The sequence below is a fragment of the Coloeus monedula genome, assembly GCF_965178545.1.
Source record: "Coloeus monedula genome assembly, chromosome: 7".
Classification (NCBI taxonomy): domain Eukaryota; kingdom Metazoa; phylum Chordata; class Aves; order Passeriformes; family Corvidae; genus Coloeus; species Coloeus monedula.
The window spans coordinates 20,107,305-20,133,241 of record NC_138787.1 but is presented as its reverse complement, the minus strand read 5'-3'; the positions used below and the strand labels follow the sequence as shown (position 1 = coordinate 20,133,241).

At 38.7% G+C, this 25,937-nt stretch overlaps 1 protein-coding gene across 1 annotated transcript; it reads left to right on the top strand.

The window, feature by feature from the left end:
• The first annotated feature begins 11,171 nt into the window (after nucleotides 1-11,171).
• CYBRD1 (cytochrome b reductase 1) lies at nucleotides 11,172-25,684 on the top strand. The gene is made up of 4 exons (XM_082284800.1): nucleotides 11,172-11,364; nucleotides 18,823-19,031; nucleotides 21,615-21,769; nucleotides 21,972-25,684. The coding sequence occupies exons 1-4, from the start codon at nucleotides 11,178-11,180 to the stop codon at nucleotides 22,270-22,272; spliced, it is 852 nt and encodes a 283-aa protein (XP_082140926.1). The 5' UTR covers nucleotides 11,172-11,177; the 3' UTR covers nucleotides 22,273-25,684.
• Nucleotides 25,685-25,937: the final 253 nt, after the last annotated feature.

The window sequence follows — 25,937 nt, the reverse complement described above, 5'->3', positions numbered from 1 at the left end:
TGAGAAATAAAATCACTCAGGTTTTCTGGTTGTGTATGTTTTGGTTTAAAGAGAAATATTAATAAATTATGTATTTTACTGTCTTTTTAATACATCTTTTTATATGTTTTTACAGATAGATAGATAACCAAGCAGTTCTCTGCCTGACTCTGTTAAGGATCAGGAGTTGTACAGTGTGAGCCAAAGCTCCCAGCTGTTCACCCTTACAACTGTGTGCAGATACATTGGAATGCTATGTGGTATATTCAGAATCTGCAGAATGAAAGCTTTCATTTTAAATTAAAAAACACTCACAACAACAAAACACAGGCTCTAGACTTCACAGTGATAAAGTTTTTTCAAATGCAAGCCAAAGATGGGCTCAGGAGAATAGCTCATCAAAACAGAACTCACTGCTATCACTGTCATCATAAGCATGGCAATTCTAAATGCAAATACTTCTTTTTGCTCCAGGCTTTACTAATTAAGTGTGGATCATTCTAGATGATGCAATAGAGAAGAGCTCTAGAAGAATGATAAAATTTTTCTATTGTGAGTTTTTAAAGAAAGTGTAATGCAAAAGAAAAAGTTAATTACAATTGTGGAAAGAAAAAAACAACACAATAAGGACATTTAAGAAGATAATTAAACAACAGTAGAAAAAAAGGGTGGCAGCAACACCCAACTTCCACCCTATCTTCTGTAAGTTTTCACTCTGGGTCCAGGAAAGAACATCTGTCCATTACCTGCTATTTTATAACTATGTAAGTAATATATGAAGATAAAAACTAATATGAAGCTGTATTCTTAAGACAGAAGACCCAACTTTTAAACAGATACTTAAGATAATTTTTTCACTCATTTAAACTTCATCTTTTATTAAATAGTGCAAGTACTGTTCATCAAGACAAGCCATAGCTTTCAGGAGTTTACTGTGCTTCCTAGTGGCTTATTTTTAAGCTATGGCAGACTTATGAAGTGATAGTCTGTTAAATCTATAAATGTACATTAGTATCTTTTTAAAAAACAAAAATGCAGTAATTTGTAATGACCAAAAGGCAGCCCAAACTTTGATGAAGATTGAGTCTTGTGCAAGAAGTTCTATCACTCTAAATGCACACTGTGTTGCTGCATTACATATAAGGGCAGGTCCCACATAGACATTTTCATTCAGAAACAAAGAGGTTTCTATTTACTTTAAAACACCTTGAAAGCTACTTAAGAATAGAGAATCCCAAATGACTAGCCCTGAACACTTCTGAGTGTCTTGGCACCCTACTTACAGCCTGGAACACACCAAAGAATCAGAATTATTAAATGCTTATGGTTTGTGCTTTTCAAGCTGTGAGTTGCCTTCTGTACCTATGCAGAGACCCAGAAAATTCTAAAAATAAACTTCTGTTTAAATAGGAGGAAGATGCTGACCACAAACCAGTAGTTTTTACACTATTTAAAATAACTGTATCTAAACCAAATACAAATACCTGCATGCTTGGTGGCAGCCCATCTGAATCAACTGCTTTTACTTCAAGTTAAATTTCTAAACAAAATCATCCCCCAGAAAAAAAGATAGTACTTTACTTCTCCAGGAGACTTTATATGCAAGCATTTTTAGTCACTGTTGCTAGTAGGGGTGTACTATTGTGTAGTATCAAATTGATATTAAATGTGAATTAATGCATTAGATTAATTAAAGTAAGACAGAGAAGATAAAACTTTTCTTCACTTCTTATAGGCAGTACCTAGCTCCTTTTTTATCAGGAAACCCATTTTACTGATAGGTTGTTGTGTGGTATGCCCAGCCCCCTCCCTGGAGGGACGTCTGCTGAGATAAGGAGATTGAGCAAACATCCCAGCACAACTCCCCTGGAAAGGGAACCACTTTGCAGTTAAGGCGAGAAGAAGACAAACCCAGAATCCTCTGGGAGACCCTATGCAGATCCTTTGTAGCCCATTGGCCTTTACCCTCTGACACCCACCCCCTGTATCCCTATAAGAGCCAGCCCCCTGCCCCTGCGAGGGCAGAGAGAGGCTCGTCCCTGGCTCGCCATTGCCGGACTAATAAAGCTGCCTCGTGTGGAACAGCTACACGGCCTCTCGTCTCTCTCCCTGGTCTGGCCTGGAGGCTGCCCTGCAGAGCTGAGCTGAAATCACGAGCTGACAATCACTAAAGAGCTGACAGCTTCTGCACGGGCCCTCCTGCCAGCAGCTGAGGGAAGACACCGGGCCTCGGGAAGACAGTCTCTTTTTGGGACCATCTCTCCGGACTGGTCACAGCTTCCTTGGTCAGAGCTACTGACCCCTCACCAGCGGTTTTTATTTTACAAAAATTAGACTAAGGAATTATTATCGAGTACCCTTGTTTCCTGTGATTTTCAGAGGGTGCTTAGCACTCATGCCATGGCTTCCAGAGTATGCAGATAAAGCCTCAATTAATTACATCAAATGCTGTTTCAAGTGCATCCTTTAAAATATCAAACCAGAAAGGCTTATGGCCTATGCTTCCATTATTTTCACTAGCACTAGATGCCCAAGGGAAAAAGATTACATATGTAGAGAGATGTAAATATATAAGCGAACTGTTAATGTGAGGAAACTCTCAAACACATATTTCAAACATAGAGTTGAAGGAATCTTAGCCACTTTCGCCAGCATTCCCAATTAGGTAACTTCATCCAAACTTACCTTTTGCTTTTTCAGTGTGGAGAAATGTTTCTTTTTCTTTTTTTTTTTTCTGAATGTGTCCAGTTCCTTTAATGGCACGGTTTCTTGCTCATTTTATTCTCATTTTGTCTTTAATCTTCCTCTTGTTATTGAGAAAAATACCATTTATATTACTTAACGGTAACTGAAGATTGCCAAAAACTCACCAGCAAGAATTTTTTTCCTTATGGAACTGTAACAGCTATCCCACAAGATGGAACAGCTAATAAATTAATTTGGTTCCCAGTTATAATAAAGATTGTTAATAGGAATACTTGCTAGAAAGGACACCCATACAGGGTGGCATGTAGGCTGAGTGCTTTCTGAAAGAACAGTTGTGAGGAGCTGCTGTTTGCTGCTTAAAGCAAGGTTTCTGAGCACTCTGCCTGCAAAAAGCAAATTGGTGGTCTAGTAATTAAAAAGGTCATGGACTAGTGAATTCATGTTGGATTTCACCTAAGGTTGCTTGATACAAGCTTTCTGCTGTTGCCAGAATGAACAAATCCTAAATGATAAGTACAAAAAAGGGGAAGTAGTAAAACTGGTTTTCTAAGACTGAACCACAAAAAAATATATAGAACAGCAGCTGAGTTCTTTTCTAACTGCCAAGTATTGCTACACTACAGAACCTTTAAAGAGCTTCTTTTTTCTCGACTTGATCTGTCTGTAGCAATGCCTCAACAATAATAATTGAAGTGTATCAGCAATTCAGAGAGGACCACTTGAAGCTCTCTTGTTGCTAGACTTGGCATTTATACAACTGTAACTTTAGTATTTATTTCTGCTTTACTGAAATTACAAAAAGATGACCAAAATATTCAGGTTATTATATTCTTATATTCTTATATAATATAGAAAGAATTGGAAAGAATATAGAAAATAATTTTATGCCAGTGCATTCAAATATTTATAGATTGAACACAGTAGTTAAAGTGCTTGCTTCAGCTAATAAAAGATTAACAATTGCAAAAATGGGTTGATTGGATTTTTTGGTTTTGATTTTTTTTTAATAAAAGGAACTAGGTATCCTAGCAGAGTGAAGAGTTACAATAATGTGATTGTTAAGAACCACTTGGTATAGCTTAGTAACTCATTTAGTAAACTGGGAGTACAAATGCCTTATTCCCACCTGAGTGGAGAAGGAACACTGTGTTGTTGAGAACATTGTATTTTTAGGGAAGAGTAAGTGCACATTCTTCTCAGGAAGAAAAAAGGAAACATGGTAGGGGAAGCTAAAATTCACTGGAATTACTCCACAAAGTGACTCAAGAACTCTGTCTTACTTGAATGCTGCAGAAAAAGCAATGCATTCCACATGATAGTCTTGCAGGCTCTCCAGACAGTCCCCAGTAACAGCTGCTTGCCAGAAGACAGACAGGAAAATTATTCTGTTAACATGTTTACTTGGATGTTCCATATTCAGACTCATACATTGGCAGTTTTCCCTATTATCTTCTGTAGCTGCAGTTAGTCTCAACTTTGGATGTTGCCTGCCTCTAACATGCAATTTGCAGCATGGTTGCACACATTTCCATGCTCTGGGGCAATGGAAATCTAGGAAACTCCTGAATATTGACACCACACTCTTCCTATTTTAGCCCTTTGTAATGCCCCTGCCTCTTCTTTGTAATGTCTCTGTCCCTGTATGCTGAAAGATGAGTCAACAAGGCAAATGTCCAGCCTGGATGGGCAAGGAGCTTTTGAAGGAACTAAGGAATTAAAAGAGGATGTATCGTCTTTGGAAGGAGGGTCAGGTATCTCAGGAAATACTTAAGGGGGTTGCTAGGGCATGTAGAAAAAAATTAGAGAGGCCAAAGCTCAGTTAGAACTTAATTTGGTAACTTTTGTGAAGAATAATAAAAAATGTTTTTACAAATATATTAATGGCAAATGGAAGGGTAAGAACAACCTTGGTTCTCTACTGGATGCAGGAGGGAATTCAGTGACCACAGATGGGGAGAAGGCAGAGGTGTTTAACGCCTTCTTTGTCTCGGTCTTCATTGGAAAGACGTTTTGTCCTCAGGACAACTGTCCTCCTGGGCTGGTAGATAGTGTTAGGGAGCAGGATGGTCCTCCTGTTATCCAGGAGGAAGCAGTCAGAGAACTGCTGAGCCGTTTGGATGTTCATAAATCTATGGGACCAGATGGGATCCATCCCAGGGTGATGAGGGAGCTGGCAGATGAGCTTGTGAAGCCACTCTCCATTGTTTACCAACAGTCCTGGCTCACTGGTGACGTTCCAGATGACTGGAAGCTGGCCAACATGACACCCATTCACAAGAAGGATAGGAAGGAGGATCCTGGAAATTATAGGCCTGTCAGCCTGACCTCGGTACCTGGCAAGGTAATGGAGCAGTTTATTTTGAGTGCCATTACACAGCACTTATAGGATGGCTGGGGGATCAGACCCAACCAGCATGGGTTTAGGAGGGGTAGGTTGTGTTTGACCAACCTGATCTCCTTTTATGACCAGGTGACTTGCCTGGTGGATGCAGGAAAGGCTGTGGGTGTTGTCTATTTGGAGTTCAGCAAGGCCTTTGACACTGTCTCCCACAGCACACTCCTGGAAAAGCTGGTAGCCCATGGCTTGGACAGGAGCACTCTTTGCTGGATTAGGAACTGGCTGGATGGCCGGGCACAGAGAGTGGTGGTGAACGGTGCTGCATCCAGCTGGCAGCCAGTCACTGGTGGTGTCCCTCAGGGATCTGTGCTGGGGCCAGTTTTGTTTAATATTTTTATTGATGACATGGATGAGGGTATTGAGTCTTTCATTAGTAAATTTGCAGGTGACACTAACCTGGGAGCATGTGTGGATCTGTTGGAAGGTAGGAGGTCTCTGCAAAGAGACCTGGAACGGTTGGATAGATGGGCAGAGTCCAGTAAGATGAAGTTTAACAAGCCCAATTACCGAGTCCCGCATTTTGGCCACAATAACATCCTGCAACGTTATAGGCTGGGGGCGGTGTGGCTGGACAGTACCCAGGCAGAAAGGACCAGGCAGAAAGGTGGTCGACAGCCGGCTGAACATGAGCCAGCAGTGTGCCCTGGTGGCCAAGAAGGCAAACGGCATCCTGGCCTGTATCAGGAATGGTGCGGCCAGCAGGACCAGGGAAGTCATTCTTCCCCTGTACTTGGCACTGGTGAGGTCACCCCTCGAGTGCTGTGTCCAGTTCTGGGCTCCTCAGTTCAGGAAGGACGTTGAGACACTTGAATGTGTCCAAAGGAGGGCAACAAGGCTGGTGAAGGACTTGGAACACAAGCCCTATGAGGAACAGCTGAGGGAGCTCGGGCTGTTTAGCCTGGAGAAAAGAAGACTCAGAGGTGACCTTACCACTCTCTACAACAACCTGAAAGGTGGTTGTTGTCAGGTGGGGGTTGGTCTCTTTTTCCAGGCAACAACTGACTGAACAAGAGGACACAGTCTTAAGTTGCACCAAGGGAAATTTAGGTTGGATGTTAGGAAAAAGTTTTTCACTGAAAGAGTGATAAAGTTCTGTAACTGTCCGCCCGGGGAGGTGGAGGAGTCACTGTCCCTGGATGTGTTTAAAAAAAGACTGGATGTGGCACTCAGTGTTTCGTTGAGGTGGTGTTAGGGCATGCGTTGAACTTGGTGATCTTGAAGGTCTCTTCCAACCTGGTGATTCTGTGTGATTCTTTGTACTGCCTGAAAGCTGGCTTGATCTAATGACTGTCTTAGGAACATTTTGTTTTGTGGACCAAAGCAGCATACTTCCCGCATTTCTACTTCAACAAAATGACTTTTTATTTCCCACTTCACCACGACATCTCAATGACTGGTTCAGGACAGAGAAGCAAAAATAGGATCCCCAAAGTGCTAGTCCTTTATTTGCATTTGACAAATATAGCTGTTTAGAGGTCCAGGTGCAATTTCCCAGCCTAGAAACTTAAAAGATATGAAGGAATGACTTCTCTTGATAAGATTTGCTTTGAGCATAATAAGAGTGCCCATCCTGCCTTTCTCTTTTCATTTGAGTACATACCCATTGGCAAGGCTGGAGAGTGGTAGGGAAGAAAGTAAGAAAGCACAAGCCAAATAAAAACTGAAAGCAGTTAAACTTTATAATCTTGCATTGACAATTCCAACTATTGTCCCACAGTTCCACAAGTTTGAAAAAACTACAAAATACTTTAATTATTAGAAAAACATCCTATAACTCACAGAAGCAAAATGTTTATGGATTGAAGGTCAATAAAGAGTTTCATTGCACAGGTAACAATGACTGGCCTATAACCAGCATAGCATTTTGGACAAAAACTGCACTATGTGCCCTATTTTATCTCAGCAAAAGCTCTTTCTAGGGTGAAGAATAAGTAAAAAATAATTTATTGGAAGAGTCTTGTTCCAAAGAGTAAAAGGATCATTCTGGTTTGTTTGTGCCATTCAAGCACTAATTACTTGAACTCCTTTGTCTGTATTACTCCTGGTAAGATAACTTCTACAGGGGTCTTTCTAAAGCTTCCACAACAGTCAGTTAAATTAGCTGCCAGAACAAAGCTGACTGGACAATCTCAGCAGTTTTGTTTGTTTACAAACTGAACAGCCATCAGGCTTCTGAAAAACTCATCGAAATGCTTTAAGGGATACTGTAACTTATCTGGAATATCCAAATCTAAGGCTTAGATCTTAAATTACTTGTCCAGTATGGAAAAACAGAGATAAAGTTGTAGCTGATAAAAGAGACTCTAATCTTATTTTAAGTACAGAATACAAGCCAGTTATTGGTCACTGGAAACTAGAAACACTTCCTGTATTAAAAAAGTTACATGAGAAGCACAAAATAATGGCCTATGGTGACATGGTGTGTTGCTTAGATAGGCATTTATGTACACTTATGTTTAGGTTGCTGCTCTCAGAATATATGAATGGTATAGCAATGATGACAGCAGTTGCCGAGTACCACACGTCCAATACCAGCAGGAATCCACTGCTGCCTCTTCAAAATAATCTGTGAATCTTTGTCTGTTTTGTAGGTCTTATTTTGCCTATTTTGTAGGTTCTTCCAGGTCTGAAGTCACAGTTATTCTGTGGGGTATGCCCAGCCACTGCCCTGGAGGGATGTCTGCTGAGATAAGGAGATTGAGCAAACATCCCAGCAGGACCCCCTCTGGGAAGGCAGCTACTCTTCAGTTAAGGTGAGAAGAAGACAAACCCAGAATCCTCTGGGAGACCCTATGCAGATCCTTTGTAACCCATTGGCCTTTACCCTCTGTCACCCACCCCCTGTATCCCTATAAAGCCAGCCCCCTGCCCCTGCGAGGGCAGAGAGAGGCTTGTCCCTGGCCTCCCCTTTGCTGGAGTACGGACCAACAATAAAGCTGCCTCGTGTGGAACAGCTACACGGCCTCTCGTCTCTCTCCCTGGTCTGGCCTGGAGGCTGCCCTGCAGAGCTGAGCTGAAATCATGAGCTGACAATCACTAAAGAGCTGACAGCTTCTGCACGGGCCCTCCTGCCAGCAGCTGAGGGAAGACACCGGGCCTCGGGAAGGCAGTCTCTTTTTGGGACCATTTCTCCGGACTGGTCACAGCTTCCTTGGTCAGAGCTACTGACCCCTCACCAGCTGTCATATTATCCTGCATCTGACAGTGCAGCAAACCAAAGAAAGAAGTGCATGTTAGATCATGTCCCAACAGAACTGCTAAGAGCGAACACACACTGATAGAGTTGGTAATGTATGGAAAAATACCATTGTCTCTAGGAGACAGAGGCTCTGGAAAAGAATAGAGATTATGAACTGCTGTAGAAGCTATCCACAGTAATGGTTAACAAAAGCAGGTGTTCATTGATCCAAGAGACTTGAAAGCCCCATACAGGATAGTTCATTTTTATGCCAGTGGAAGTTTATTTTCCAAACAAATTATAAAGTGCGTCATTCAGCCCTCAGCAGTCAGCTGTATCATGTTGAGTTCCCACCCCCAGGTAAACATGAAATCCACTCGGACATCATAGCTGTGCTAAGGATTGCTTCTGATTCTGTACCAATCTGACATTTGCAGCAGGTGGGCAAGAAGAGGTGGAAGAACAGGAAACGTGGAGAAGTACAGGCCAGAGTTACTAATGGTGCTGCTTGAAATCTCTTCTGCTTTACAGATGTTCCATACAGAACATTTCACTTTGTCTAACAATTTATTTTGCACTTTGCTCTGGTTTGGTTTATTTAACAATCTCTAAGCTTTAGAATGTCTTCAATTCTATTTTTTTAAAAAAATTGTTCATCGTTATTTGGTAAAACTAGGCTTCCTTTTCAGTTCAATAAAACTTTGTGTTTGCTCTTGTTATTTGCTGCTTTAACAGGGTAAACCAGTTTGAGCTATAGGAATTCATGAAAGTCTTCCAAGAGATATAGTTTTAGGTTAAGTAAAATCTGCTTGAGTAGAAGATTCCTAAATGGGGCTGTTGGGATACTGGATGTAATCAAAGCTTGTTAAAATCAGTGGGAACTGGACGCATTTTGCAATTGGGAAATTTAAGTTCATAGGAGGTAAACTAAAATAAGTATTTATGTCAGTTTTTAGGCTTTACAGAGACAAAAGCAATTTTATTAGACCACCCTATGTAACTGGAAAGAATGGACACATTTTGGGGCCTGTGAATCCTTTCTTATGGAATTTCATGTAAAAATTTTGAAATTCCCCGTATGGAACTAATATGTACCATGAAACTGATGCTTTGCAATCTGTAACATTTCAACATAAATATGAAGGTTTTACAATACTCTTTAAGGAAATACTAAGTTTTTTTAAAAGACATCAAAGATTATAAGATTGTTTAAAAGACAATGAAGAAAGGATTCTGGATGAGTAGAGGAAAAGATATTTTTACAGGTAAAAATATCCCCAATTTGATCAAGTAGAAACACTATTCTGTTTAACGCACATGATATTTTTTGTGCATAAGCAGGCAGATCTACGGCTTTATTATATGCTGGTTTGCACAGAAAACTTTCATTTAAGAATCAATAGAAAACTTAGTAAAATTTTAATGACCATAATATTGAGATGACCTGTGTGCCTCATAAGCTAATGACAACCTGGCACCCTTGCAAGTTTATGCACGAGTGCATTCATCAGATGATTCAAGGCTTAGATCTTCTGTTAGATGCTATGACTCGTGAAATTTAACTATTTCAGTGTTCTAGTTACCATTGTGAGTAGAATGAGCAACCAGTTAAATCCTGAGGGCAGGTCACAACAAATCCATGCAAATTAAAGTTAAATATCTTTATACAAGTGATGTTCAAGTCAAGCTTTTCTTTAAAATGTCAGCATCTATTTTTAGGAGATTAAAAAGAATAATGAAGAAATATATTTGCATCCCTCTCCAATCTGGCTTGGTCTTCCTGTGTCTATGTAGATATTTCCAACACTTTAGTAAGTATGGTGTTTGAATCGGCAGTATTCTGCTGGAACTATTTTAAGTTTCATAAAACTATTTCCTTTCACTTTCTAGGCCTCAATACAAGTGTGAGATACCAGAGAGCTCAAATGTTAGCCACAGTAAATAGTATTTTTTTCACTCAATCAGTTAATGAACTTCTAATTCATATGTAATTCAACACTACATATATTTAAAAAATAAGCTAATCAAATACCAGAAAAGTAGTGTTGAATATATGTTTGGACATATCCTCCTACTACATCTGACAGGCTTCAGAGCCAGGTGGATGACACCAAAGCAAAAAGTAACTGCATTATTTGACCAAACTGGTCTAATCTATCATGTTATATTTTTGGCAGGTTGCCTATTGTCTCTTTTGCAATTCTTTTTTATTTCCTTCTGTTTTCCTCTCTAACTTCCCTGCAATGGGCCTTTCCATACCTATTGGAATTGTCTAAATTTTAACGCATTCCCTTTCTTTGCTAGTGGATATTTGATACATTTGTGCTATTCAACAGAACAAAGTCCACATCCTCCTGCCTACTTAGGCCAGACTCCACATATGAAACTGGTTAGTATCTGTTCTATATTTGCAGCACTCAATTAAACCAGTGGGAAGGGGGAGATCCGGATGGCAGGACTATGCTCCAGGTACAGTACATCAGTGTCTTTAAGCGCGCTCCTCCTTCTCTGCATTTTCTCTATGCGTTTCATCATAGCAGCGCTCCTGCGTTATCTGTAAGTGCTTATGGCTGTGGTGGCTTATCTTTATGTCGGGTCTGTGAACTCCCCAACCTCCACAAGAGCCTCTCGAACAAAGCCCGCGACCATCAGCTCCCTTCCTCGGCTGCCGGGGGGGGAAGCTCATTGGGGCTGCCACCATGGCAGGGGACAGGCTGCCACAGAAAATTCTTTCCTAAGGCGGAGTTCTGAATGCGACGGGACGCTCGGAGAGGGCAGGGTGAGGGGCACGGAGTGCCGCCCTGCTGCCGCCCCTGCTGCGCCCGTCCCGTCCCCGCCGGGCCCGAGCCCGACCCCGCCCGGCCGCCGGCTCGCCCCTCCTTCGCGGCGCTCGCTGCCGCGCACGGGGCTCGAAAGATGGAGGACTACGGGCGATTCTTGGCGCTGCTCGCCTCGACGCTGCTGGTTGGGTTCGTGTCGGTCATCCTCTCCCTCGTCTGGGTTTTCCACTACCGCGAGGGGTTGAGCTGGGACGGCAGCCAGGGGGAATTCAACTGGCACCCCGTCCTCGCCATCACGGGCTTCGTCTTCATCCAGGGCATCGGTGCGTCGGGGGCCCGGGTCGGCACGGAGCGGGTGGCGCGGGGCTGCGGGGGAGCCGGGGCTGCCTGGGGCCGGGGCGCGGGAGGCTCCGGGCGGGGTAGCGGGTGACAGCGGGAGCGCAGCAGGGACAAAGATTTCCTTGTAGTAAGCCAAAATTGCTACATATGGGGTTTGGGGTTTTTCGGGTTTTTTTCTGCAAGCACTTGTTTATTCTGGCCTGGGGTTTGCCGTGGATTTTAAGTAAGGCTTGCGAGGTGTGTTTTTCCTACGCAGCTGGAATTTATGCAAGTTGAAAATCGAAATGCCAGAAATGCTGCCCTAGGAAAGTTTTTCTTTTGGCTCTCTTCCATGTCCCAAGAGGAGAAAGGAAATTCAGTACCACAGAAGCCTGATCCAGGAACGGGGTTTTTGCCAGAGAAAATGTAGCACCATAAGCACTATTAAAATGCAGTTCTTCAGCCTAGACTTAGCATTAATTGTTTTGTAAAGTATATCTCTTAAATTAGTCATTTGTTCTGTTGCTTAAATAACATAATAACATACAAATACTAAGATACAGGGTTGCTTCTTTTTATTTCCTTTTTTTTTTAAAGTTTTTTTTTTAAGAGTGTATGAACTTTGGATTCCACAGAATTCAGCTGTGGACTAACATTTTCCCATTACACTTCCAACCAGTCAAAAGGCTGGAAGATGCCGAAGGCTGTCTAGTTCTGGCTATGAAGGGAATGTTGTGATTTGAACATGCACTGTAAGATTTTGTTTTCCAGTGGGAGTGGGGCTGTTCTCAGCCTTCTTGTAGCTTCAAGCTGCAAACTACTATTGAGCAATAAACCACATTTTGAAGTTGTTTTACATAATATTTCTCAATAGGAAGTGTAATTGCATGCTATAAATAAGCAATGAAAACCACCTTTGACTTCACTAAGATCAATACTACTTAATGTGCTCAACGTACTGGTTTTTTATATACGCATAGAACTTATGAAGAAAATAGGGAGAGGTTTTCTGCAGCTTTTTCCTATGTATTTTCTTTTTTTTTTTTTCCTCTGAAACTGAGTTTTTACCTGTGTCATAGAGAAAGGAGGTTGCCTCAAGCCCTGTATAGGTAAGGACATAAGTAAAGTAAATGGAAGTTTACCATTGCTAAGAAACCACACATATACAAGGAATTCACTAAAAAGAGAGCATCATTTAGGCAGGAAATCCTATTACATAATAGGAAAAGCACAGTTGGAGACTGAATGAGCATTGTAGTAAATCAGATGAAATATCAACAGATAAGATACCACTGTGAACCTGATTCAAATTTGGCTGACAGAAGTCTGCCACTGAATTCAAAGCAAATTGGATGAGACTGGGAAATCAGATATCTCTTTGGACACATACAAGAAAAATCAGTCTTTAAGTAGTTGAAAGTAGAAAGGTGTAGCTAAAAAAGCTTGGTTAAATTTTTGTAGAGGACTTTAAATAATAACTAAACCAGTTGTTTCTTGAGTTTATTAGCCTATACAAAGGATGGAAATGTTGTGTTGTTGGTCTGTAGGGAGTAGAAGGGATGACTATAATACAATGAGCATACTGGGAAGTAGATGTGCCCCAATAAAAGCGTTGTATATATCTTGTCAATCAAATGGCAAAGCTGTAGGCATGTTAATATTAATACTTATTATTTGTGGATCAGCATCTATTGGTAAATTATACCTGACAAAACACTGTCAGTGCACAGTAATTGTCCTCGAGATTTCCTATACTTAAGGCAGGAAAAACATAGGCAATAAAACTCTGTGTGTATATTAGTACAGCAGCATTTTGGAAAATAGTAAGAAAAAAACATGGGGAAAAAGTGAGTTTTAAGAAGAGCTTGAAGGAATAGTAGTGTGATAAAATGTGTTAAATAAGTAAATGAGGAAATCTGTCTTATTTACATGTGCAAATGTTGCAGTGTCTGTAGACTCAGGGCATGCTTCAGAGGTGTATTTGCATCATGGTTTGTGTTTGACCTGCTGTACTAGTTTGAAAACAAACCAGTGGGAGGCACCAAGTCAGAATAACAATTTAATGGGGAAGTTAAAGAAAAGGAAAGAAATAAACTAAAAGAAAACACTGGTTCAAACTGACAGAGTCAAGATACAACCTGAGTCCCTGTTGTGGGTGGTGGTAGCAGTCTGCTAGAATGGTGGCTGCAGTCCTCTGAAGCGGTGATCCTGTAGAAAAGAGGGTCTGCTCTTCCTCAGAAGGTCCAGTGGTGGCTGTGTAGCTCCTGGCCTCTGGAAATCCAGTGGAAAGGCCCCCTCTCTGGTGTTCAGCCTCAGCTTATATCCACGCTGGGATGCTTGGTTCCTCCCTCTGGGTGGAGCATCTCACAATGGGGTAATGAGTCATGAGGCCAGGTGTTGATTGGGCTCATTAACAGATGATAGTCCAGAGGGAGTTATCTCTGAGTCATGCAGCAGGACAATGATGGGCAATTAACAGAAAGATAGTCTGGGGGGAGGAGGCAAGGAAACACTGCCCCACCTGATTTCAACGGCTGATGGGGATGGTAATAGAATACACTGCAACCCAGGACACCTGCAAATGATAATGTTTGGTTCTCTCTCAAAGGACTAATTAAGAAACCCATCAAGATATAATGTGGTATAAATTATTTTTAAGAATTTCCAATTACTCACCTAATAAAAGAACATTTTTTTTTCTACAGAGATGTAAAAATCTCTGTTGCAGACTGAGGAGCAGCATGGTGGCTTTTGGGGTTGTGGAAGATTGAATAAAGAGTGAGTCAGAACAAGCAGGGTGGGGTAGTCTTTGTCTCCCACCCTCAGATCAGACTTCTACTGCTTAGGAGTCATATGTAAGTTCTATACAATAAAGTTGTAAGTTGACTATAAATCTTGGAAGGTGCTTGGAAAATTAATATTCCTCTCATATATGATTCATAAATATCCTATAAACTGTATTTTAAACAGGCTTAAAACATGAAGGTGTAGTCTAACAGCAGCAGTATATCAATAAAGGAATATGACATGAATGTTAATTAACAGAGATTACACAGAAAAGAGGAGAAACAATCCAGGTCAGCCACATCACCATGTGGTGTTACAGAATCAATTAAATTTCATTTGTTTGGATTAAATTATCTAAGCGGGTGAGACAGTCTAACAGCTCACCATGTCTGAAATACTTCAAATACTTCTACTTTTTTTCCTCTACTTCTCCTTTCAGCTTTCTTCTTGACTCAGACTTCACCTTCCTACCCATTTGTTTGTGCCAGCTCCGGCCACTGTCAGATGCATAAACTGAATTAACTCAACTAGCAGAAAATTATCAAATACACCCCCACACCCACCCCAAGTACCTTTCTTTCTCAAATAGAAAGCTGAATCGCTTGCACAAAGGGTCTCTGAACCACCACAGATGGGAGAAGGGAGATGATGGACAATGTGCAAGAGCAAAGAGAAGGAGTGCAAATCTATTTCAAAGTAAGCATAGTCTTTCATCTTGAAATAACAGATAAAGCTTTCTCTGAGTTATCTGACATGCGATTACTTTTGCTTCAAACATAAAATATTTCTTCAAAGGAAAAACAGATAAATGCTGGAGTTCCTAACATCCAAGGAGCTGCAGAATTCTCAAGAACTGGAAGGGCAAATTACTGGTGACCTGTAAGGGTCTCATCACAGGCAACTTTTGAAGACGCCACTCTCTTGATGAGCTTAATTGAGTCCCTTTGAAATCATAAATCAGCATTTCTCCATTCTGGTGTTGAAGTTATTTCCAAAGAACCTTGTGGGCATTCAGAACTTCCCAGAAGTAAACAACAGGATCAGCCAAGAAGGGACAGAAGAGGAAAACAGGAGGAGGGAAGAGGAACATTCCTTTCTGACAGCTGTGAGGTGCTGTGCAGTGCAGCCCCAGTGCACTCCCAGAGCCATTCTGTGTACCTTCTAAGGTGGAAGGCATCTCATAAGCAATCCATCACACTTCCCTACAACATGTGAAGCGCATGCCAGAAATACTAGGAAGCTAACTCTAGAATTTTGCCCTGTACATTTGTTAAAGGACAGATGTCCATGCCATATAAAGATATTGCAAGATAACTGTGCCTTATGTGATGTGTTTTAAAGTCATAGTTCAAAACCGGAGTAAGATCTGAGTCAAAAAGCTTAGTCTAGGGTGCCTAGGCTGTGAAATCTCTTAACAGTACTAGAGACGCTCTACCTTGATAAAATTCTTCACAAGGCTGCTTTACCATGTCACCGCTAAACATTCTAACTGGGTATGTGCTTTTAACCTGGGCTGTTTTAGTCTTGACAAGAAATTAAACATCACATCTGAGTAAGTTTTTAAGAGTTTGTACCACTGAAAGGTGAATCTTCCTTCTCTCCCCTTTGTTCCCCAGATTGTCTTCTTTCTTCCTGCAGGTCAGAAAAGCACCAGTTATGAGAAAGGCAGGGAGAAGCACACAGAAGTGGTGATAGGGAAATGGAACTGTCTTTTCACAGTAATAATTCTGCTGAAGTTGCAAGGTGTAACTTCACACAAAGCCCTCACAGAAAGAGGATTAAACCAAACTGTAACATCATGCATATGTCCTGGGCTGTGGCATGTAACATGGTAATGGATGGTATTAACAACTGGCCAAACCATTAGTCTGTTATTCTTTGGTTTCCGATTGTAATGTTTATGGGAAACAGTTTAGAAAGTTCAAGGCCCAGAGATCTGAGACTGTGGACAAGTGACTAAGGATTTTGATAGTGATTTTGGAAGTTACATCAGCTAGATGACAAGAAAAAAACCCTTGACCCTCTGAGCTCAAAGACTGAAAACTGAGACCAGGACCTATGCTCATCAAGTTTTCTTCATACAGAGTTCAGTACTCTGCTGCACTTTGAATAAATTATTGACAATACTGTGGGACATATGGTAGGGAAGATTTACTGGAATATCCTCATGGGACGTTGAGGCCTTTTGTTTGGGGCCTTTTGATACATCTGCTTTATAAAATCAGAAGTCATTATCATTAGTACCAAGTTGATTAATAATAGTCTCATGCAGGATATTACTGGCAGACAGCTGAACATGAGCTGGTGTGTGCCCAGGTGGCCAAGACCAACAAAATCTTGGCCTGTATCAGAAATAGTGTGGCCAGCAGGACCAGGGAAGTCATTCTTTCCCCGTACTTGGTACTGGTGAGGCTGCACTTCAAATCTTGTGTCCAGTTCTCGGTCCTTCAGTACAAGATAGACACTGAGGTGCTGGAGTGTGTCCAGAGAATGGAAACGAAGCTGGTGAAGGACGTGGAGCACAAGTCCTATGAGGAGCAGCTGGGAGAGCTGGAGTTGTTTAGATGGGAGAAAAGGAGGCTCAGGGGGCCCTTATCATTCTCTACAACTGCCTGAAAGGAGGTTGTAGCAAGTGGCGATTGATCTCATCTCCCAAGTAACAAGTGATAGAACAAGAGGAAATGGCCTCCAGTTGCACCAGGGGAGGTTAAGATTGGATACTTGCAAAAATTTCTTCACTGAAACAGAAAAGTGATGGAATCACCGTCCCTGGAAGTGTTCAAAAAACATGTAAATGTGGTGCTCAGGACATGGTTTAGTGTGGACGTGGCAGTGATAGGTTAATGGTCAAACTCGATTATCTGAGAGGTATTTTCTAACCTCAGTGATTCTAGGATTCTGTGATTCCAACATTATCACGTAATGTCACTTTAGGGAACTGTTGGAGGTGATAAGCTTGGTGTGCTGAATCATATTTATGTAATAGATTGCTTTAAGACAGTCAAACCATTTTAAAAACAAGGTTTCTATCTTCCTGATTTTGTAGGATTTACTACTGTTGCTTTTTATAGTAGAAAGGCAAGAACAACCAAAGTGCTGTATATATTTAAATATTCTAAGGAACGCCTTCATTCCAGTATTATATTTTCACACAGTATGTAAGAGCATACATTGATTTTAAATCTAATCATAGTATGGAAATCTGACTTGTAAACTGTTTTCTTTGTGAATTACTTAGTGTAGTACTGTATTTATTGAAATGCATCCAAGTTTAAAAAAAGTGTGAACTTGGAAAGAATTTGTAATTTATTACTACTATTCATCAGAACATGCAGAGAGAATATTTTATTTATTTTCCATAATCGATGCTTTTTGCCTAAAATGCAAGGGTTATGGAGAAGTAATGAATAAGGCGCATGAGAATCAATTAAGTAAATTTCTAATTTTTGCATTTATCAGATAATACTTTTCTATTTCTTAATGTTTGGAACAGGTTTTTTTTTTTAAACCTATATAAATTATTATTCCTTTGTTTTATTATACCTAATTATATATAAAATTTTCACTGTAATTTCATAAGCAGAAGCCTTAAATTAGGATGTGATGAATCACTGAGGGGAGCGCAGACTTTTTGCTTGGGCAAGACATTACAGACGGGGGCATTAGTCTTTATTGGTTAAATTATCAGTTCTCCTCATAAATATTTGTCCCCCATTATCTGAATATACTTATGTGCTGTCACACATTCAGAATTACTACCTAGTTTGTAATCAGATGTACCTGGAGCTTCAGTGATCTAATCTGGTCTGTTTGTGTCCCCTGTGGAAAGCACCTGGGTCATATGACAGACAGGGGACAGTTGTGGCAGGATAGGGGCAGTGAGGATCTTGGATAAAACTTGGCAAGAAGCAGCTCTAGGTTAAGTTATTCTTATGGACCATCCGCAGTTAGATCAATGGATACTATTGTTTTGTTCAGACTGGACAAAATACTGTCTGCTAGAGTTATTAATTCAAGTATAGGCAAAACTTCCCTACATTCATCTAACAGTGGTGGAAGACTTGTATTTGTCAAATGCTTTTGTCTCTTAAGTGTCAGATTATGATTCCCTTATGCTGAAGAGCATTTTCCCATTCAAAGTACTCCTATTGATATCAATGCAATAGACAGTCATATAAGTTTCTATGCAATTAGAGAACAGCATTATCCAAAGTTGGAAAATACAATAAATATTATAAAATAATCCTACACACTTTCTCAACAAATTATCTTCTCAACATAAGAATCAGGCTATATTGCTCCAATCTGACTAGTAGCAGAAAAATCAAAATCCTATGCCAAATCCCTGTTAGATCAATTTAATGACTGAGGAAAATATGATATCAAGTTGTTTACTGGTTTGTTTTGGTTTTTTTTTTTGAAACACACTTAAGTTTGTGGGAGTGTTTTTTAATCAGGAAAAAATCCCTTAAAAGCTATATTTAAGCCTCAGTTGTATATTTAGAATATGCTATGCTATGTGTATGAGAAAAAGCCTTTCAATAGATATTTTGAGAAGATTAAAGGTTGGATTTTACTGTAATTTACAATGTAACTATGTGAATTATGCATAATTATTAACATCTGAGAGAAGTTACCCTATAAGACATAAAATTTTGTTTCTCTTCTTTCTTCAGCTATTATTGTGTACAGATTGCCCTGGACCTGGAAGTGCAGCAAACTCTTAATGAAGTTCATACATGCTGGATTAAATACCATAGCTATGATTCTTGCAATTGTTTCTATGGTAGCGGTGTTTGAATTCCACAATGCCAAGAACATTCCTAACATGTACAGTCTGCACAGCTGGATTGGGCTGACTGCTGTTATATTTTATTCTCTCCAGGTCAGAATCTAACTGTATTTATAAACAGGTTGTAAATTTGAAGAAAGTTTTGAGTAATTCAGGCACAATAGGCTCTCACAAGTACATTGTAACTACTGGGATAGCCATTTTACATCTGATTTGACAAATTAGCATGTAAACGTACAAATACTGGATCACTGACTTTGAAGAAAAATGCATTTTTAAGCATATTTTATTTATTTGCTGGGATAACGGCCATTAATTTACAATACAGTTACACAATAGTGTGATTCTAAGCTCTATTAACTCCTGAACTTACAGCAAGTTATTTGGTTTGTTGGCAGCATATTTAAATATAGTTAGAGCATTTATTAAGGAAGTCTTCAATGAAGCAACAGCTTTTCTTTCTTTTTTTTTTCTTTTTCCAGCTATCATAAATTTAAGTAGTCACTTCTTGGCCTCAAGACTTTTGTTAATCAGCAGAACAAGTGCATCAGGGAGCAGTAGAGATGTAAAGGATCTGACACATCTGAATGAGCTACTACTGGCTAACCAGTTTTCCTGAATCAGCAAAACTCTGATAGATGTTCCAGGGCATGCTTTAAACTGCTCCTCTTGGCAGAGAATTAGCATTATTGTAATGTAAAATGAGCTAACTTAGTACGTTTTGCATTTGGCAAAGAGCAACCATGCCCTGAAATTTACAGAACACATACAGATGCTTCTGTGTATACATTCTGAACTCCCTAAATTGTGTTACTACACTATGGAAATTTATTTTGTTACTTCAAATATTTTTTTTCCAAAACACTAAAAAAGACTTAATTATCTATGATCAAGCACAGAAAATCCTCAGCTAAGGGATTTGGGTTCTGGACTTTATCCTTCACTGCTCAGGCTAGGAGGTACAGGAAATAATGTTGAAATAGTGTTTTTAACACTTGGAAAAAAAGAAAGCATATTGCAGCATTGTTGAGTATATTCTCTATAGCTGAACAAATTAATAAGAATGAATATGAATTAATAAGAAAGAACAATGTTAAGATATTCTTTGTCCTAGTAATGCAGCTATTTCAAGGAAGTCTGTGCTGCCACTACACTGAGTATCAGTATCTTTTCTAATGGTTAAATGAAGAATTGCAAGTAAGATCTTAGTTCTGCTTTTCATTTTGCTACTATAAACATGACCAATGGCACTTAATGCCTTGCCTGTCACATCAAAAGATCCTTGGTGTTCCTTCCTCCAGTCTGGGATGTAGTTCTCCAGTCAGACTGATGTTTGTTAAGTGACTGAGCACTACTAAAAATAATCATAAACTAGTATCTTCGTTAATAGAGAAGATGTTTGGCACTTACCAGAAGTGGCACGTCAGTCCTACGCTCACATAATACTCTGCCTACAGGAACAATATTGTAACTATACTGTATTTAAGTCAAATATAGGTTAATACAGTATAGCAAACTGACATAAATTTAAGAATAGGGCAAAAATGTAAAATGAGACTGTCTCTTGGAAAACGATGTCTCTGGAAAGAAGTACTCAAAAATTACATGAAGCTCCAAATGAGTTCTCACAATGCTGTGACAGCAGGAAAAAGATGGCATTAGTGAAACTAATATGAAATATTATGGAATAATTTTTTTTTAAATATAAACGAATTATCAGAAAAATTAAAAGCAACAAACCCAAAGAAACTCTGGAAAAGTAATTTGAGAGCCGGAAAAGCTATCTTCCAGTGCAATACTTAAAAAACTCCAACCGTTCAGCAGATCTAAGATTAAGAGACTATTTGATTATGGTGTACTAAAAAGCTTCCCAGGGAGAAAATACCAGGGTATCTAATACATCATGGAAAGACAAAACAAGGACTAAGACTGGAAGTTAAAGCAAGATGAATACAAACTCATGCCCTGTGTCTAATTTAGCAGCAGGGGCAAGTAACGGTAGAACAAACTAAAGACAGGATGCAACCTCAATATGACTGGGCAAGCCTGTGACTGCAACCATGGGACATGATGGGTTATTTTCCATCACAAAATTAGTGCTAATGGGAGGACTAATGTCCCCTGAATAACTTGATGCCACCCATACATGTCTTCACTCTGTAAATGCCATGTGATTGATATCTTGAGAGACCATTCTCCTTCTAAAGATAGGCACTTGAATTTAACTGAAATTGTTACAAGGTAAAATTATTTAATCCATTTAAGTCAGAAGGTTAGACTGCCTTCTGATGTTCCTTTATGTGCAAATCTGTAACAGGAGTAGAGAACAGGACTTGAAGAGACTGTAAAAGTGCAGCTCCTCACACCTTTACTATACTAGCGAATTAGTGACACTGAAAACTTAGTTTGGCTGGAGTTTTAGCATTATCAGTAAGTTTGGACACTGATATTAAGTAGGATGATTTATAAAATATTGAATGTCTGCTTCCCAAGTGCTAATCCAGAATTTTGTTTTGGTTCTGACAGGAAACACATTCAAAAATAGAAATGCCAATTCTTTTCAAATTTTTACCTGAATATATCTCAGAATGGAATTTTTATGATTATTTTTATTCTGCTTGAGAAGTGCAGTTTGTTTTCCATCTAGCTTTAACTATAAATCTGTTTTGGTTTTAGCTTCTCTTGGGTTTCGCTGTGTTTCTGCTCCCTTTTGCTCCAGTTCACCTCCGAGTAGTTCTCATGCCAATACATATTTATTCGGGTCTTACCATCTTTGCAACCGTGATTGCAACAGCTCTCATGGGAATCACAGAAAAGCTTATATTTTCATTGTAAGTATTTGTTTCCACTTGTTTATTAAGGTTATTCATTGTAAACTATACTTCCATTTACCCAGAATAATAAGCATCCAGTGTTGGGACACTGTTTTGTTTGTATTAAAATGACCTACCTAGTAGGAGACTGCTGCTTTTAGACCAGGATTGTTTTTAAAACAATATTTTCTGACCTTTTCTTTCTTTTCCCCTTTCAAAGGAAAAATCCTGCATACAGTGCATCCCCACCAGAAGCAACTTTGGTCAACTGTCTTGGTCTTTTGCTTGTCATATTTGGTTCACTTGTTTTATGGATGGCAAGCAGGCCCCATTGGAAGCGCCCCCCAGCAGAGAATGCTGAAATTCTGAGGCTCAATGCAGCGACTCCTGAAGGCACACAAGTGGAATCCACAATGACAAACAGTAGTAATGCAGATAAATCTGATCTGAGGATCAATACTGAAGCAGCCAGAAAACAAAACATCAATTTTGATGAAGCAGGACAAAGATCAACTATGTAAGAAAATATACAGAATAAAAGTACTATTATACTGCCAAATTTCCCCTGGTGAGGGTCCTTCTAATTTAGTTACATTGATATATAAGTAGGTTGGGGGTTCATTTTTAGTATGGCTTGCTGAAAAATACTCAAGTTTTCTGCATAGGGATTTAAATTCCTGTAAGTCCCAAACATATATTGGTCCATGCTTAGTCCTCATTTAAAAAACAAGAGCATGAATGACATCACATAATGGGAAAATCACATAATCGGTAACTGTTTTCCATCTCACTTCTTAATTTAATGCTTATATCTCTAATAGTCATGAAAAATTTAACAAGATTCAAACTAGATTTTGCTCTTGAGTGATTTTTCAGGTTATGAATCAGACATGAAGTATACCAGACAGAATAATTTAGTTTGTCACACATGAATTTCCTGGTAGTTTTCACTTTTTAAAGCTCTGATTTCTCTAGTTGATTAACCCCCTCACCAGCTGCTATGTTCTATGGGATTTGAGGTCATTCAGCACTTTACAGAGTTGCTCCATAAAATGTTTATTCTAAAATTTTTAATTAAAAAATAAGGAAATTAAATGTTTGCTTGATATCTTCATAAAATGTTATGTTTCCCTTAGAAACTTCTGGGGTTTTTTGGTTTTATTTTTTTAAAATCAGAATGTATTTGTTGACTTTTTAACAAATTCTACCAAATATATTGTATGCAGACAACATTTGGCTTTGAATTATGTGCAATTTACTGAAATCTAAGGAAATTTAAAGACATCCAAATGCAGAATTTGTCTTATTTGAAAAGCTATAGAAACACACTTAGAAAAAATTAACACTTAGTTTAAGTCTTCCTTTTATCCCAGAGGCAGCATTTTACTACCTTTATTTGATTGCACAGTTCTGTTGATTTGTGGTACTAGACTACAAATTAGGAGGTTAGAAACCAGAAAAATGTCCTATCAGTCTCACAGAAAAAAAATAAGTTTGAAGTGAGAAATGCTTTCTCTAAGACACAGGTGAGCTTTGCTGTTTTAATAAAATGCTTCCTGTTAACTGAAAGCCAGTTTGGGTATTTTCACACCTGACATCAAAAGCATTATTATCATAGGCATGAAGACATGCTTTAGTCTATAAGCAATCTATATAAACTCGATGACTTTTTAATTTGAAATTACAGTGTTAAATAATGCCATTTTCTCTAAGTAACAAAGAGTCCCTACTGGCACTTTACTTTTATAGCTCTTTCTAATAATTAAAGTATTAATGTATTATGCTCATTCATTAATTTCACAGATACAAACAATATTTATACTTCTACTACTATAGAAGAATAATTTTAGTAGATTATTTGGACTGCACATGTCCAAAACGATGAACCATTCTATTATAATCTCTTGTAAAAGCTTCAGAGCCCACTAGAAATCTAAATTTACCACTGTTCATGTTGGAATATACATAGTTTCAGACAGCATGTAATTTCCTATTTTTTAAATACTACATAAATTTTTATCTTCTTCAGCTTTTAAAAACATTTTAATACATTACCCTTCAACAAATACACCATTTTTGTAGTTCACAAACTATTTTGGACAAGAGTTACTCTAAGTCTTCTCTGACAAGAAGCACCTCAGTTCCTGTGATTTGATTTGTAATAATATTTTATTATTTGGTGAATTCAGTACAGAAAGCTAGCATAGTAAAATACTTCAAAAACTTCTCTGCTGTACCATTCGGGACTCCAGGACTACATCCCAGAGTTCTATGTTTTCACTTGTTGAGGATGACTGGGACCAACCTCACATTGGTATATTTTTTCACTGTAGAAAATATCTACTTTTAATGTACAATTCAGGTATGACAGAAGGAATACTAAACTAAACTATAAACTATTGTGTGAGCATTCCTCCAGTCCCACTATATGCAGTGAATCAAACAGTGAAGCCTGACAGGGGAAGTGAATAAATGAGCTCACTTGTAGTAATTTACTATGCAGCTTTCTATACTGCACTCACACAGGCCAACAGCATTTGAAATTGTTATGCACTGGCCTGTTACTCTGTCTCATCCACCTGAGAAAATGAGCTCCCTCAATTCTTGCATAGTACTAGGTCACATAATAAAAGCACATGTTTGTATGGAAGGTAGTCAGTTGCCTAGGGATTGTTCTGGAAGAAACTAACTGTACAGTGTACTGGAAAAGAACACAAAATCTATGACTTCTTTTGTTACAGCACTGAGTTGAATGTATTGAAATGAACAGCTTCTAGGTGACTGGTTCTATATACTGTTGAAGTTAAGCTATAATAACCAGTATGCCCTCTGTTTTCCATTGTATTCCATGTCCTGTTCAAGGGGAATGATACTTGAAAAAAGAATGATGGAATTTCTTTACTTCTCTATTCTCAAAATCAAGGATTAGCAACCTTTTGAGGGAAGCCTCACAGAACATAATTTTGTTTTTAAACTTAGAGGTTAAACATGATGGTAGAAACTCAGTGGAAGCTGGAAGATTCCATTTGGGGAATTTATAATCAGTGATACCTCATGTGCATGAACGGTGGGATTCTGGCTGCTGGTCTTAGGAAGGTCCCCATGAGATGCAGTAGCTGTGCACTCCTGAACCTTGATCAGTCTTGGTGAGTGCAATTTAAAACTGACAAAACATACTGTAGACTTTTGGCTTAATTCTAAACTGACTAGAAAGACTTCTAAGTATCCTTGCAAAAAATGAGGTTAGTTCAAGTGCTAAATAAAAATACATAAGTATTTGGAGAGTAATAGTCCTAAACCTACTTCTCAAAGTGGCCTTCCGTTAACTTTCCTTTCATGCAAATTTTCTTACCTGTATTTATGAGTAACATAAATACAGTAGTAACATAGGAAATAAAAAAGTGTATTTTCAAAGATACAAACGGGAGGCAGAACTCTAGCTTTTTCATCAGTATTTTTCTGCATGTTTGGAAATCATCTACGTGGTCGTTTTTACAGGAACATGATTGTAGAACTTACATTCCAGGTTTGCATTCCTATAAAAAACCAGGAAGTTACAAAACCTAACATTGAATCTGCTCTCTTTTTAAGAGGCCTGGGAAAAAAAATACTATCTTTACATGCTGTCATGCAGTACTATGCACAGAAGCAGAAGACTTTTTTTTCCAACATTAATGAAACTGAGAAATGATGGTGCAAATTAGATTTTAAAATTGAATGTAATTACATGTGCACTTCTTACTACATGTAACCAAGAATATTGCATATGATATTGTAAATATGAATTACTTGTTTACATGGATATTTTATTGAGTGACTAAAAGATATTGCCAAATATTTTCTATTTCAGAAGTCTCTTTCTTTCGCTTTTATTTCAGAAAATTCCTTCCTCTGTTTCTAACTGTTCAAAAGAATTTTAAAAATTATTTTATTATCCAAGGTACTTATTAGTAGATGAGAGAAAATATTTAATTACAATGTCTGTTTTCCTTATTTTTATATGTTAATAAAAATGATTTTTTGAGCTTATGATACTACTGAGTACAGATTTTTCTTATGGTACTAAAATATAACTTTCTAAATTTGGATAAAGATCAAATTATTCCTAAATTACTTTTTGAAAAGAGGAGGACAGTTGTACAAAGTTTCTTAAAATATGTCTTAATTTCAACTATTTATTATGATC